The 16,703-nt window shown below is 36.5% G+C and overlaps 1 protein-coding gene across 5 annotated transcripts in view; it reads left to right on the forward strand.

The window, feature by feature from the left end:
• Window positions 1-4,843: 4,843 nt before the first annotated feature.
• The window catches only part of LOC139747269 (BRO1 domain-containing protein BROX-like), a 264,456-nt gene continuing 252,596 nt past the window's right edge, over window positions 4,844-16,703 (forward strand). For 3 of the 5 annotated variants that reach the window (XR_011712361.1, XR_011712360.1, XM_071659363.1), the window contains exons 1-9: window positions 4,844-5,126; window positions 6,594-6,800; window positions 8,526-8,621; window positions 9,394-9,572; window positions 10,661-10,836; window positions 10,985-11,066; window positions 12,359-12,509; window positions 14,580-14,751; window positions 15,205-15,338. Coding sequence is in view for 3 of the 5 variants with exons in the window: in XM_071659363.1 (XP_071515464.1) it covers window positions 5,026-5,126; window positions 6,594-6,800; window positions 8,526-8,621; window positions 9,394-9,572; window positions 10,661-10,836; window positions 10,985-11,066; window positions 12,359-12,509; window positions 14,580-14,751; window positions 15,205-15,309 (1,269 nt within the window). In the remaining 2 variants the exon portion in view is untranslated. Of the gene's footprint in view, window positions 5,127-5,263; window positions 5,426-6,593; window positions 6,801-8,525; window positions 8,622-9,393; window positions 9,573-10,660; window positions 10,837-10,984; window positions 11,067-12,358; window positions 12,510-14,579; window positions 14,752-15,204; window positions 15,339-16,703 lie in introns of those variants that run through there. The other 2 variants (XM_071659362.1, XM_071659365.1) reach the window with 2 other exon arrangements.

Consider the following 16,703-nt stretch of genomic DNA (forward strand, 5'->3'; position numbering starts at 1 on the left):
TTGTCACGTGCACTGACAAATTGAACCGCTCACGACGGACCCCTGGCCCGCGCTGCCATACTCATTGCCAGATTTTGCCAGATCACTTACGCTGCCACCCTGATTCGTGACCTGTGTTTCCTGAAATTTATAACCATATATGTGTATGCATTATGAAGAAGAAATATATTCTTACTGGCACATAAGACACGTCCTCCCAGCTAGACCTTCACAAGTCTGCGAAGGAAAGACTGTGACTATAGTAGAAATATAATCTGTTGTGTCAAACGTTATGTATCACACGAACAAAAAATATAGAAGATTGTGCGTAAATCGGTTTAGGTGTGCCTGTGCGTTAATCCTGGAAGAAAGGGAAGGGAGGGAGAGGGATCGGTACGACGCATGTGCGAATTTATTATTAAAAGACGGGAAGAATCGTGGTGTTTGCTGCCTCAGTCGCAGCCACACACAACACTGCTCTTGTTTCGTATCTGCTGATAGAAGAGGAGATAGGTGGAATGTAGTATACCCGAGGATGTATCGTGCTGGCATACTAGATATCAAAGCAATCAATGAAGTTCAAATAATGACGAACAGACTCAGTAAAAGGGATGCATAAACAGCTCGCTTGTGACAGACTTACGTTCATCACAAAATCCTAAAAATAAGAGAAAAAATTGTTTAAAGGGACTTATTCATGTATTCAGACACGAATCTTATTTTCACTGGGAAAATATGTATTGCATAAAAGGGCAGACTTAAACACACATTCATTAGTAAACACTTCACAGACTCATAAACACGGAAGGCAGTCACAAATGAGGTCAAAGGTGAGTGGATTGTCTAGGAGTGAAAGGAATTCTCGCTTATAGTTATTTTATATATATATATATATATATATATATATATATATATATATATATATATATAGATAGATAGATAGATAGATAGATAGATAGATAGATTAATAGATTAATACATAGATCATGAGTCCATATGCATGTATGTGATGGTTCCTATCAATCGTATATAAAGTTTTCCTAAGATGGAACAGGAACAGTTTTCAGAGCAGCAATGTAGTTAAATTCGCTGCCGATTGTCGCAACTCCGGGAACTTCATATGAAAGACTTCAGTGTGAAGTTTGGAACGATCAAGACGGAGAAAGGCAGGGAGGACGAATACTTTCGTGAGGTGTTAATTACTTCATTTCATATGTCTTGTTATATGTCGTGCCTTACTCGTTGATCGCGTTCTCTGTTCCACTCTTGATTATCATCAATTCACCATACAAAACTGATACATAAAGGCTTTGTGATACTGAGCAATGAATTGATGGACGATATGTTTCGGTTTATTCATAAATCTGAAGTTTGAGGTTTTTTTTTTTTTTTATATCACAGCAAGCAAGAAGTGACAACCATGAGATTGAATCTTAAGATATACAAGGACTTACAGACATCCCTATAACTCTACACCTCACGTCAGTTACCGTAACACTTCAGAACCCCAGCTTTTTTTCTACGAGGTTAGCGACCTTTCGTATGCCGCTGTGATCGACTCGCAAATCTCAGCTATGGATCAGATGTGTGTTGTTGTTGGATTTTTAAGAGATGGCATCACCTGAAAGCCATTTAGCCAAAATTCTTTAAAATTCCTTGAATACACAACGATAACATGTGCTGAAGTCATCTACATTGATTGAATGACAGACGTTTCTCTTTGTTCGAGATATGGTCAGATTCGATCAGTGTGAGACATATGTATGATACAATGTTCATTAAGAGATGGGATGAGAGATGGATAGACAGATGAACTTACAGAAGTACTGATGACGAGAGCATAGATGATGAAAAATTGGATGTATGGATAAACAGACAATTGGACGGATGATATTGTAAAACGTGGGTCATAAGTGCGCAGAATTTTTGCGTGAAACTCTGTTTGAAAGTGTGTAGTTTCTGTCATGAGGCGTAGGATGTAAATCTGTAGACCAGTGATGAGGCCATGGAGACCTGTCTACTGTTGCCAAGGTCGGCACATGGTTGGCAGTTCTCCCGCGTCACTGACTATTTTAAACGAGTTATTAGAACCTGCGTTGTTTTACTTTGTTCATTAACTAATATTCCTAGATTTACTGTCGTTTCTTTTTATTATTATTACCAATTATTTTTTTTTTTTTTTGGGTTGCGTCACCATAATGTTGTAAAACTTGAAATAGATCGTCGTAGAAAGAAGTTTGGGAAACGCTGCTGTAGACTTTATTTTTTATGTTAGTGTGAAACAAAGATTGCAAGTCCGTAGATTTAGTTGTCTGTGAACAATGGGTTGTAAGCTCAGAGACTTTTGTGTAATTCTGTCAGGATATTTGTTAGCGAAGCAAGGGTTTTAAGTTTATAACTTAATGCATTCGTAATAATTCTTTCTGTTAAACGTAGCTGTAATTTCCTCTGCTATTTATAGAATAAATTTTCATTGATGGATCATTATGATTTACTTCTTTTGAGGATATGTTTTTGTCTCATAATACTGTTTTAAGATTTCATCAAATGTTATCAAATAGAATTATCATTCCTATTGAGGTAGTTTCCTGTTTTTTGTTCATCATACTTTCAGATATGTTTGGCCGCCTCTATGGATGATTAAAGCTGGGGAAAAGCTTGAGTTGTAACTGAGGCTTATGTAGATAGAAGACTGATTATATAGTAACCTTAGGTCATACCGGTATGAAGCAGTAAACCAGAGTTCATTGAAATAATTGTAGTCATGCGCCATGGCACCCATATTTTACATATATAATCTAAGAAGGAGAGTTGAGCATGGCCAGGATTATGAAGACTTTTAACGTTGAATTATACGTAATCACAAGTCACCAAAATATCGTTGTATACAAAGCCTTAACGGTGACCAGCGCTGGTTATACATGGTTTAAAGGTTAGGCGTTCCTACGTACGATACGAGAGCGTTTGCACCGGACACTATTAAGTGTAGGCCACAGGCACTTCATAGTAATGCTTATGTGGACTGCACGGGTTAACATTTCCCAAGGCTTTGTTGCTCATTATCTGGGGGAGGGAGAAGGCGATAGTGGAAGGACTTAGGAGTACCATGGCTGTTTGCAGGATTGGCTTTTGAGCGACATAGGGAAGGTGTCACTAAAAATGATTCATAATACAAGAAAATGAAGATATTATAATTTTTTTTTTTTCACGCAGTGTGACATTGTATCTTCGAGAATATTGTCCGGATATCAAACCTCAGGCTCAGAAACAAGACATCCCACACGTAGATCGTGTAGAGAAGTATCAAAGACTCGTTGCGTATTTAAAAGCTGTCATTTCTGAGTTCACACCTAGAGATATGGGTTAGGATTAATTATATAACTACCTAATCAGTTTTGAAATTCGTGATGTGACATTCTGTCTGTTCATCCTAAATTTCCGTATATGAAATAATATTTCTACCTTAAGATTTAAAAGATTGAAAGTTTTAATCTCTCTCTCTCTCTCTCTCTCTCTCTCTCTCTCTCTCTCTCTCTCTCTCTCTCTCTCTCTCTCTCTCTCTCTCTCTCTCTCTCTCTCCCTCTAACTTGCTGAATGAGTACTTATAATGTACTTTTAGTTCACGTCTATGAAGTCTGAATAAAATCTTGTAAATATTTCGCATGTCGAGAAAGCGAAGTCTTACACGCATTCCTTCCGCTCTCTTATCATATTGTAGTATATGAACTAACGCCAAAAAATGCATTCCATTTATAGTGCATTTTCCTTTTGAATTGGTAGCAGGGCTGATGCATCGCTTTGTCCATCGTCGTTGTTTCTGTGTCGCCTGGAATCACATTAACCTGCAACTTGATCTTGTTCATGACTTGAAACTTTATTCGGAGTTTTTCTCAACTGGGGAAGCTAGTTTGGGTTTCCCCGAGTTATGCCACCTATATAAAAAGGTTTAAACTGGAACTTTGGTCATAAAGTTTATTTCCCTTCGTTCAAAAAACTGGCGGACTTATATAAGACCCATGTCTCAGACTAGGGTTTTGAAAAGAATTTTATTTATTTCATGAGGTTTGGTTGAGATCCAGGCTTAAAATTTCCATGATGGGCATAACTTAGACAAAATTCAAAATAGAAATATGGGTGGATTTTATGTCATTCGAGTCTTTAGGTGTTGGGAGATAACTAAGTAGATTCTCTTGAGTATCTGATTAAGATTTTTCAAGGTGTGACCAAATTAAATTGCAGGTTGAAGTGCGGCGCAGACGACAAACGGACTGCGACCGGATGGGGGGCGGAAAAAGCTAACCCTTTGAACGTCATGCTATGCAGAGTGTACAGTAAATGTACCTAATCACGCTCGCTAGTATAATTTGTCACATTTCCTCTACACATAATGTCATTGCCGTCACGAATGGAGGTTGACTACTGTATTTATTCAGGGATCCTATAAACCTGAATGTATGATAGTTCTTCCTGAGAAATGTTGAAATGGTCCGGAAGAAACTATCCACCTCTTTAATAGGTTATGTAACCGTCATTATGATTGATGATGGCCGCCAAATAAAATGAACTGGTCAGATACAACAGGAAAAAAGGGCACTATATTGACAGGAATGTTGCTTTCTAATTCAAAATATCGTTTCCAAATTATTTTGTGAACAAAGAATTATCTTTTTATCAGTAGAATTAAAGAGGTGGATCCCAGATATGGGAATATCAGTAAACACTATTTGACAGCAAAGAAGTAGAATTGTGGTGTATGACATGTAGTGAAATTATGACTATAATTGATTTGATCCAGATTATGTGGTCGGAATGCACCCATGAGCTTTACGCAGATTACAGGAGTACAACAGTCGTAGTGACATTTTAATGTGTATTCAGAACACAAAATTTTCAACAGTTACCTTTTTTGAGACAATTTTCTCATTTCTATGTATTCAGCAGTAACAAAATACTCTAATAGATAACTTACAATTGAAACCATCACGATTTATATACAAGAATTTCAGCGGAGAAGTTGGTAATACTGTCGCTTAGACGTAAACAAACATGGCACATTGGTTCCACAGAAATCCTCTCAAAGCTACGGCTGAGGTCAAGTTTGACCTTAAAATGGTAGCATCTGATAGTCAGGCTTTAAAAATATGCAGGTAAGGCTGCAAAGTTTATGTGTGTGAAGTATACCAATTGTTATTTTGTGATGTTCAGTTAATCGCTCAGCCGAAGCACCTTATTTTTACGTCATAGACGAGTGACACTGAGTCATCGATATGTATTGGTCGACTTTCAGTTGGTTTTCAAAATGTTGTTAAATGCACTTTAGCGGTGCAGCTTGAATGACTTTTTCATTGTTTCATTGGAAAACTTAAGGACTATGGTTGGTATACCAAACATTTCCCGAAAGTGGGCAAGGCGCTGTCGAATTTATCGAAAGACGCACGTAGTCCAGGTGAGAGATTTTGATTTAATGAAAGTGGTACTAATGTATTCTTTACTCTGTGTTATTATAGTGGGGTATGTCATGTTTAGCTTCTACTCTTTCAGGTATACTTCCCACAAAGTGGGCAGGGCAGTGAAGTAGAGGGAAATCGTATGGCAAATCCTCTTCATAACTACTGTACAAAGTTTTATCACAATCCATTATGTAGAACATGAACAAGAGGAAGCTTGAATTTTGTGTGAGACCCTTTGCAGATTGCTGGTCCTGTGGTTGGCTGACAGCAAACATCCACCCGTTGCTGTGCACAGGTTCTATAGATATATATTCACTTTGTAAATCGGTTTACAAACGGACTAAAGTTCTTAGGAATCTTAACAAAATATGATGTGGATCTGTGTTGTCAGCTGGCATCCCTCCTGTGACCAGCACACCTCTAGTTACAGCAAAAGACTGAAATGTATCATACAACTTACCTTAATCTGAGGAAGACAGTGTTCTTGCATTGATGTGGAACTGATGAAACCATTTTCATCTTGGAAATAACAGCCTTTTGAACAATGATTCTGCCAAATAACTAATGAACCACTGCTGTCTATTTGGAAATGGACTCAAAATCTCAAATTCGTAGTGAGCAAGTTAGCATGAACTAGTGTCAGAATCCACTTGAGTTATTGAGAAATACTGAGATCTGTCTCTCATATTTTTTGAAAAAGATTAATCTCCATTTATGTTCCTCTCATTATAATGTATCAAGTCATCCTCTGAATATGAATTCTAGTTGTTTCTTTTGTTTTTAATCTCTTCAATCCCTGACATTGTCATCAGTCACATCATTGAAATATAGAATAAGTCTGTATAAAGTTCAAGAATCCTCATTTATGATAAAAAATTAGTTATATATATTTGAAGACTCATTCCAGTGAGTGTATCCAGTAGGTGTAAGTAGATAAAGATAACATTGATATAATTGCCATTATCACCTTACAGAATGTATTGATTGATGATAGGGCAGTATAAGATAGTGTATGTTTAATAGTGATTTTGAGATGTTTGTATTGTACTGTAGAATATGAATGCTTTACCCTGAGCTAGTGGTTTACCTTACAGTTGTGTAGTATGTTTTGTATTTGAGTTAAAGCAGGTTGATTTCCTGTAATTTGTGTCTGTTTCATTTTAGTGATCTACGGCAGGCGAGATCAAGACTCTTGCAGTTACTGCCTGATGCTAATCATGAAATTGATGTTGTGGAACCAGCCCTTACGTTGTACCTGTCCCTGTTACGTGGTGTTATAGAAGCACCAGAGGGGGAGAGTTCAGGATGGAGCAAGATGCGGCATGCTATTCGCTTTCGTTGGACTCACTCCATGTTAGGAAATACACCAGAGTACGTTCAAATTCTGAATAAATCCTTATGCTAATGTGAACCTGAGCAGTATGACATGGATATCCAGTGAATTTTCTTTGGAAGTCACTGAACACACATGTTAGATGATATTGGAAATATGTCTTGTAGTCATAGAGTAGTAAAATATCTGCTGCATTAGCATGTGCTAGATGAATTTTTTTTCATGGCATTCGTTGCATAGTAATGTGTGTAAATGTGTAGAAAATCTCATGTAGAGAAATTTTTTGTGAGGTTAATCAGTTATGCCCATTTTCTGAAGATGAACCAAATATGTATATTTTTTCATGCATATTTGCCATTTTCCACATTAGCGAGGTAGCGTTTAGAACAGAGGACTAAGCCTGAAGGGAAAATCCTCACTGGCCCCCTTCTCTGTTCCCCTTTTTTTTGCAAAAGTAAAAAACGAGGGGAGGATTTCCAGACCCCCCCCCCCCTTTAGTTGCCTTCTATGACATGCAGGGAATATGTGGGAAGAAATCTTTCTCCCCTATCCCCAGGGATAATATATATATGTATATATATATATATATATATATATATATATATATATTATATATATATATATATGTTTATTATTATTATTATTATTATTATTATTATATATATATATTTTTTTTTCTTTATACTATTCGCTATTTCCCGCATTAGTGAGGTAGCATTAAGAACAGAGGACTGAGCATTTGAGGGAATATCCTCACTTGGCCCCCTTCTCTGTTCCTTCTTTTGGAATATTAAAATGAGAGAGGAGGATTTCCAGCCCCCCACTCCCTTCCCTTTTAGTCGCTTTCTACGACACGCAGGGAATACGTGAGAAGTATTCCTTCTCCCCTATGTGTGTGTGTGCGTATTTCTAAGGCAGCCTCTGTTAATGTACCCTTTAGGTGTTTCCACTTCATTTCAATCTCATATTGTATTGTTTTATGATTGTCCTTCAGCTTCACCTTGTAACACTTTTAGGAAATTTAGATTGATAATTTCATTCCTCAGCTTCTCAACATTTTCATCTGCATTTTCATTCAGTCTTAGTCCTTGACTTTGTAAAACAATATACTAGCCTAATTCCTAACTAAAAAGCCTTTACAGGTCTTATATCATGTATGCTTCTTATCATATTCATACTTAGCAAAATCACAGTACTTATACTTCCTTATATCCTATCTTGTCACCCCTTTTTTTTTATGAATATCCTTATGATGAAATAACATGTTTGCAACACACAAACCATTTCATATTCACACAAAATTATGTTCATGATGCCCATTAATAATCATTTTCTGCCATGGATATGTTTTCTTAGCTGTTCTTTGAAGAATGCATCTTAAAATATCTCATCCATGCTATTGCTTGATTATTATCTCAATGATTTTATTTGTTGTGGTTGAATTTTGTAATGAGCAGCATCTCTTCAAAAGACATGTCTTATCACAGGAACCATATCCTTCATTACAGAATTATAATAATATTCCATTCAAATACAACTTTGAAAAGAATAAACTGTGCTTAATCTTCATCACTAAATCTGTGTTTGTCCATATCTATGCTTCATATGGGAAGACCTTTATGAAGACTTATTATTATTAAGATATTTAGGGGTCTTTGGAAATTACCTTTGTTTCTGAGTATCTTAGATAGTTGAAAAACTCATAATTGTATTTTCCTTTTGATATCTGTAACAGAATATTCTTAAATTTTTATATTACTTAGGTCTCACTTTGATGCTGTGTTTGAACTGGTGTCAGTTCTACAGAATGCTGCCTTCTGGTACATGAAACATGCCTCCAAGATATCTGCACAGGAGGAGTGAGTTTCTTTTACATTACTTTTTACCTGGTTTTACTTTCCTTTCATTGTTAAGCACAGATTTATTATATACCATTTCACTCAAATGTTAAGAGTATTGTGTAATGAATGATTTTCTTTGACATTAGAGCATTTTGTTTAATTTTTGTTAGTTGATAGTTATTGATCATTGTTTTATTGCTGTGTCCCTTTGAGAGGCATGATGTATATGTATTGTCTGTCCATAGTCAAAGAAGTGTTGTGAATGATGTCTTGATTATTTTTGGTATATTTGTAGAGCACTAAATGAAATTGTAAATCATGATTATCATTAGAAACCCAAAACCTTTGAGACAGAAGTAAATAGACATGTTGGAGAAAGTGCAAAAGTGTGTATGATTTGGATGGTGTCAAAATTGAAGGATCTAGACCATGAAGAGTGTTGAAAATACTGCTGTATCTGCCTCAAAAAATAAAAGAGGGCATTGTATTGTGCTATACAGTGAAAAGATGAAAATCAAAAGCATAGTTAGCACTTTACGTAAACAAACCAACATATAGAAAAATTTTATTGCCAAATAAGGAGAACTGGAATACCAATACATAATGAGAACCTGGGAGAATATATCAAAAGTCTTTGCCCATTGTTTAAAGTGTAAAATACAGCAAGTGTATTAATTTTTTTGTTAATTGTATGTTTGCATTATTGTTACCATGGAGAGGTATCGTTTATTCTTTTGCGAGTTGGGATATGGTACTTATTTTAATGTCAAATGCCTTTTTGAACAACAAGGGTAAGCATGGATGAAGCAAAGATAGTACATCGTAGTTTACGTCGTGGAGCTGGTTTGCTGAAATATGCTAATGAGGAGTGGGTGAACAAGTTGTTGGAATCCCCAGAAGGAGGCAGTGATAGTGACCCTAGAGTTCACACAGCTTACCTCAATCAGGCCACAGCTGAGGCTCAGGAAGGTTAGTTGGATAATTCATAGTTTGTTTTTTTTATACACAGTTCTTTCTGCCATAGTGAGATAGTATCAGGAATAAACAAACAATAGCCTGATTTGCATATTCATGGGACACCCAGGGTTGAATGTGTTTTTTTTTATATTATTATACTCAATCACTGTTTCCCACATCAGCGAGGTAGCGCAAGGAAACAGACAAAGAATGGCCCAACCGCTCACATACTCATATATGTACATAAACGCCCATACACACACATGCATACATTTACATTTCAGCGTATACATACACAGACATATATGTGTATCCACACGTCTGTGGTGTCAGCCTGCCACACACACACACACACACACACACACACACACAGCGAGGTAGTGCCAAGAGAACAGACAAAAAAGGCCTCATTTGTTCACATTCAGTCTCTAGCTGTCATGTGCAATGCACTGAAACCACAGCTCCATATCCGCATCCAGGCCCAACAGACCTTTTCATGGTTTACCCCAGAAGTTTCACATGCCTTGGTTTAGTCCCTTGACAGGATGTCAGGCCTGGCATACCACATCATTCCAATTCACTCTATTCCTTGCATGCCTCTCACCCCCCTGTATGTTCAGGTCCTGATTGCTCAAAACCTTTTTCACTCCATCCTTCCACCTCCAATTTGGTCTTCTGCTTCTCCTTGTTCCCTCTACCTCTGACACATATATCCTCTTTGTCAACCTTTCCTCTCTCATTCTCTCCATATGTCCAAACCATTTCAACACACCCTCTTCTACTCTTTCAACCATACTCTTTATTTCCACACATCTCTCACCCTTTCATTACTTACTTGATCAAACCAGAAGGGAAATTGAATTAGAAGTATCTTTGTTTCATTGTGCAGGCATTGGATGATTTAATTGCTTACAGCTAGTGATTGTTTAGATTGCTCTAATTTTTGTGATATGTTGTGACATTAATTACATTTCCCCATTTATTCCTAGTAAGCTCTTTGCTGGATTTAGAGTGTTTGTATTTGAACAAGATATCCACTTCATGTGTGTTAGATTCTTATAGTATTTTGGATTCATGACTGATAATTCAAGTATTTTCAGTAACAATAGCTAGAGCCATCGAGTTGAAACACAATGCTGGACTGATATCTGCCCTTTCCAATGAAACCTCGAAGATGTTCACAACAGCTGCCAATGCTATATCATCACTGGAGGAAAAAAAGTTTGGTCATTGGACAACATACCTTAACTTAAAAGCTGCCTTCTATGCTGCTTATGTAAGAATTACATGATTTTTCATTTTTGTTTGATGTATCTTGCCCTGATTACACCACATATGTAAACTGTGAATAGAAAAAAAATTTAGTCTTCTTTTTCTTCTCTGTGATTACCTTTATTTTTGTGATGCTCTTATTTATTTCACAGGCATATAATTATGCAGGACAGAATATGCTGAACCAAGACAAATGTGGGGAAGCTATCCGAGCACTGCAAGAAGCTAAAAAGAGTAAGAAATATTTGAATTTTTCTTCTATGTATACTTAATGTAGATAATGTTTATTATTGTAAATGTTGAAATGATAGAATACTTTATCGTGATACAGTTTAGTTAGTTGTGCAACCCCAAGACCCCTTTGATTAGCCTTCTGCAGCTTTAAGGTTGTGCCTATTCTTAGAGCATGGCGTTGAGTGCCATGTATCTTTTTCTTCATTTTGAGCTATAAAGCAATTCTTATCACCTGTCATTTATCTGTTTGTTTACTAGATGATCATATGACATAGCAGAGTCTATGTCAGGGGTATGATTAGTAAAAGAACATTTTCCGGTATCCTGTATCCTTTTCTTAGTCTTCAAGATCTCTTCATATGCCCTTGATGGTGCATTGCTATGTGCTTTTTTGTGTCTACTAGAGATGCATCTGGTTTGATGATGAATCATTAACAGTTTTCAATCTGGAACATTTAAGAATGCTTAAGTATGGATTTACTGTTTAGGTGGTTGGCTGATTTATCTTTAATTGATTAATTTAGAGTTTCATAAAAGCCTTATTAAAGACAAATATATTTGTACTTACACTTCTTTAATGTTGCATATGTCTTTGGAGAAACTTTTTGTTTAAGTAGGTCTTATGTCTAGGATTCCAGTTTATCTGAACTGTACTTAATGTTTTGATTTTCATGCCAAAGTTTCGTAAGTGAACTCATGAGAACTAGAAAATATGCTTGATTTAGATTTGATCATTGAGTGTGGATAATTTGCTCTCTCCATTCGTACTTGTTGACACATGTGGATGACCTTTTGAAACGATTACTCATCATACATGAAAAACAACTATAATATAGGATGTTTTCTTTACTTATGTAGTTGGTTTCTTCTTGATAGGCCATTGCTCTCACACATCACACTTAGGCAGATGTCTTTTCCAGATTGAGTTGTTTGGATGGCTAGCTGCCATTACTGGTGCCAAAGAGGAATTAATCACACTTAGGCAGATGTCTTTTCCAGATTGAGTTTGGGTGGCTAGCTGCCATTACTGGTGCCAAAGAGGAATTACATGGCAGTCAAGATGTAGGGAGGTCTTATGTAATGAATTGTAATAGTATTGGAAGCTGCCATTAACTTTATTGAACATAATAGCCTCATCTTTGTTGCAGCTGTTTTTATTGTAGGAAATAAAATGTTGAATTGTAGCTTGAACTCTTAGAAGCAGTAGAAATGATTTTTCAATTTTTTGTAGTCGTATTGGTCAGATTACCGATAGAAACATTTTTACATTCAGAGTATTTGTTTCATATAAGAATATGAGGAGGCTGGTGACCTTTGCAAGGAGTATGCACGTACCAAGGGACCAGGGTCACAGGCTAAACCAGAGAAACATCAGTTCTTCCGCCGGCTGGCTCCAATAGTTGCTCGCACCCTTGAAAAGTGTGAGAGGGAGAATGGCATGATGTGAGTACTTTATGATGAATTTGTGTGGACTATATCTTTTTCTCAAGTCATTCCTACCAGTCATCTAAATGATGCCATGAACTTAATAAGGAAGCTGAAGCTGATCTACTGTACATTTAAAAGGATTAGAAAACCTTTAGACATTTGCTAAATGGCCAGAGAAGTTCTATTTCTGTAATATACAAAAGAATCTTGAAAGCTCTTTAGAGCTCATTTGATGGAAGTTTCACTTTTGTTACTGTAATAAATGGTATGATTGAATGATATGAAATAGATGTGGGATTGTTTTATGGCTGTTTAATGTCACCATGATTATTTTGTATTTGTGTGAATTAGGTATTGTGCAACATAACAGTACTGTATAGCTGTTTTAGGTTGTGACTGAACTGTTGTGGAACAGAATGAAAGCTATCACGAGTGTTGCATGCTGATAGTGCTACTCTGTTAGCTGAATGTGAGGAGGAGTTGGTAGAAAGTTGGGTTGCATTCTATCACAAGTGTTGCATGCTGATAGTGCTACTGTGTTAGCTGAATGTGAGGAGGAGTTGGTAGAAAGTTGGGTTGCATTCTATCACAAGTGTTGCATGCTGATAGTGCTACTCTGTTAGCTGAATGTGAGGAGGATTTGGTAGAATGTTGGTTTGCATTTTTGATGTATTTATTCAGGAGGATGTTGAAAGTAAGTAGGGGTATATGAGTGAGGTTCTTGTTTTGAAAAGGGACTAGCAGCTCAGTTTCTGTAAAAAGTTTTTGAAGAAATGGGCAGTTACAGTAATCTTAGTTTAAAAGGAGAAGATTTTGGGAGTTCATTATGTAGACTTACTTTCAGAAGAAAAGAATGTAGAAGTTAGTTGTGGGAATGCTGGAGTGGGTGAAATTTTGCATATCATGACCTTTTATATTGGCCAGCAACATGCCAGAACATGAAAGGGTTGAGTTGAAATATATTTGAACCAGGGCATGTGAAGCGTCTGGGGCAAACCATTGAAAGTTTTGTAGGGCCTGGATATGGAAAGGGAGATGTTTTTTGGTGCATTGTACATGACAGCTAGAGACTGAGTGGGAACGATTGTGGCCTTTGTTGTCTTTTCATAGAACTACCTCGTGTGTGTGCGGGAGGAGAGAGGGGTGCGATTTCATGTATGGCAGGGGGGCGACGGGAATGGATGAAGGCAGCAAGTATGAATATGTACATGTGTATATATGTATATGTCTGTGTATGTATGTGAATACGTTGAAATGTATAGGTATGTATATGTGTGTGTGTGGGTGTTTATGTATATACATGTGTATGTGGATGGGTTGGGCCATTCTTTTGTCTGTTTCCTTGCACTACCTCGCTAACACGGGAGACAGTGACTAAGTATAATAAATTTAAGAAATAAAAAATATATTTGATTTGGTAAAATTGAAATGTATATGTGGTTTCGGTGCATTACACATGACAGCTAGAGACTGAGTGCGAACGAATGTGGCTTATGTTGTCTTTTCCCAGCGCTACCTCGTGCGTGTGAGGGGGGGGTGCCATTTCATGTGTGGAGGGGTGGCGATGGCAATAGATGAAGGCAGCAAGTGTGAATATGTACAAGTTTATATGTATGTGCCTGTGTATGTATATATATGTATATGTTGAAATGTATAGGTATGCATATGTATGTGTGTGGGCGTGTATGTGTGTATATGTGTATGTGGGTGGGTTGGGCCATTGTTTCGTCTGTTTCCTTGCGTTACCTCGCTGACGTGGGAGACAGCGACAAAGTATAATAAATGAATAAAGTATTTTATTTGATTTGTAATTACAAAGTTTTGTTTTATCTTTGCCCAGTTATGTGAAGTGGATCATTTACAGTATTGTGATAAGAAAATCTTATACTAAGCAAGTGTTTATTATTATCTCTTTATCTGCTAACTTATGTATTTTCTTAATTACTTTTGTTGTTTTAGTCATTTTGATATCAAATTTTAACACTTGAACATTTCCATATCTCAAATTTTCTATCAGACACATCGCCATCTGTCTAGATTTTGGTAGGTAAAGATATTAATTTACACTAACATTTATTTTTGTAGCTACCATCAGAAAGTTCCATATGATCCTCCTGAACTGGAATTAAGAGCAACGTATGGCTTGGTGTCTCCAGATGATTATACACTTCCTCCAGCTGCCCCACTGTGGTCACCAGTCACATATAGCGCATTTGACTTAACCAAGAACCTTTCTGAGGATCCCAGTGCTAATCCAGTGAGTACTAATCTCTCTCTCTCTCTCTCTCTCTCTCTCTCTCTCTCTCTCTCTCTCTCTCTCTCTCTCTCTCTCTCTTTACTTCCCAGCTTTTTTTTTTTTCACTACTATAGCTTTTGTTTGCACTCATCTGATCCTAATGATGCATGCTAAACAGTCCTTATCAGTCAAAGCAACTGTACACAGAGCATATTTCAGCTGCTCTGATAAAGTATCTACAATCCCAATAGCTGTTTCCTCTGAGCCAGCCAGTCATTGCTTTAAGAATTAAATGAAACATTTGTAAAGTAGAGCACCTCATTTCATAGATGTGGATGAGTGATCCATAATCATGCTCATCCTGGAGTATCATAGTAGTGTGAAAGTGAAAGGTACAGATTTAGTTTTAGATTTGTTATTTGTAATAAGAAAATAAGAACTGTTCACATAAAAAGAGCCTTTTTTCATCATCAGAAAGCAGCCCAGAAAGCGGAGGGTGATTTACCACCAGTGAAGGAAGTTGATGTACATCAATCAACAAAGGACCACAAGAATGATAGTGGATGCTCTGTTATGTAGCCTTTGAACTTCAGGGAGCATGCTAACAGGTGAGTGTTAATGATAGTTGTTGTGTATTTTCTGTGCTTTGCTGCTCTTAACATTAGGGATATGTCTTCAAAGCCTGCTGATGTTTGTGTCTGCTTTATTTTTGTATAAAGAATAAATAACTCATAAAATTAGGCTTTTCTCTTTCATTCTTTTTGTCTGTCTTTTCATTGGTACCATGGTCTACTCATTCTTTCTGTCTGTCCTTTCATTTGTCCCATGGTCTGTCCATTATGCTTCACTGTCATCACAATATATCTTCAAAGCATTTGCCAGTCACCTCATGATTTGTCATTCTGAGTCTTCAGTGCAAGCAGTTTATGTCCTATTTACATGTGTAAATTAGAGTGGAATTTCCTTTTTTAAGGGCATTAAACAAACCAGTATTATTTTCACAGTTGGGTATAAGACACGGTAGCATACCTATGCTTACAAATTACTGGGATTTAGTAATGATGGTACATTTGAGGAAAATGTTGGCAATGAAGTAGAAGAAATTTGTCATTTGTGGATATGCTTATTCCTATGCATATGGGAAATTTGTTTGATGCTGTAAATGAATTCCATTAAGTTTGTATTATGTGCTTATTGCTTTGCATATTATACATAAGCCTGTATGATACAGTTAATGGTTTTAGTCTGATTTTTAATTATAGAACAAAAACAAAATGCAAATGCATACAATACAGGCAGTGCTTATGTAATGCATGATTCATTAAAAAGAATAATGTTGGGGGTGCACCAGTGGATTGTAAAGAATGAGGATTATTTCCTTGGTATTAAGTATGAATGCCTTTCCTATGAATCCCAGAATTTTGGTCACCTTATTTGACTTCCTCTTTGGTCTGTTTATTTGTTTTATGTAGGTCATCAGAGATTAATATATCTATGTCTTGTTCAATACAGTATATACATTTTGTAGCCCTACAGAATTCCAAATTTAGCATGCCTTTTCATTTTTGCTACCTTCTACAACTGTGCATTCATCAGTATTAAAGTTCTTTTGCCACATTTTTGCCCATTCCATCAGTTTGTCTGTGACAAAGCTGTGGATGTTAAGTCATTGTTGTAGCTTTATTTCTGAGGTTGCTGTTGTTTATGAATTTCTTACAACTCAGCCTATTATCATTGCCATTGATGTATTTGAGAAAGATAATTGGTCCCTAGACTAATCCCTGTGGCACACCACAATTTCATCTTCGCATTCTGAGGATTGACTATTATCATTGCTTTGTAGTTACAGTCAGTCGCCAAATTTTCTAACCACTGAATTATAACATGGACTATACCATCTGCCTTAACTTTTGTTGGTAATCTTTGATGTGGGACTTTATCGTATTTTTTCTTCATATGTAAATGAATGACAT

The sequence above is a fragment of the Panulirus ornatus genome, chromosome 68 (assembly GCF_036320965.1).
Source record: "Panulirus ornatus isolate Po-2019 chromosome 68, ASM3632096v1, whole genome shotgun sequence".
Lineage (NCBI taxonomy): Eukaryota > Metazoa > Arthropoda > Malacostraca > Decapoda > Palinuridae > Panulirus > Panulirus ornatus.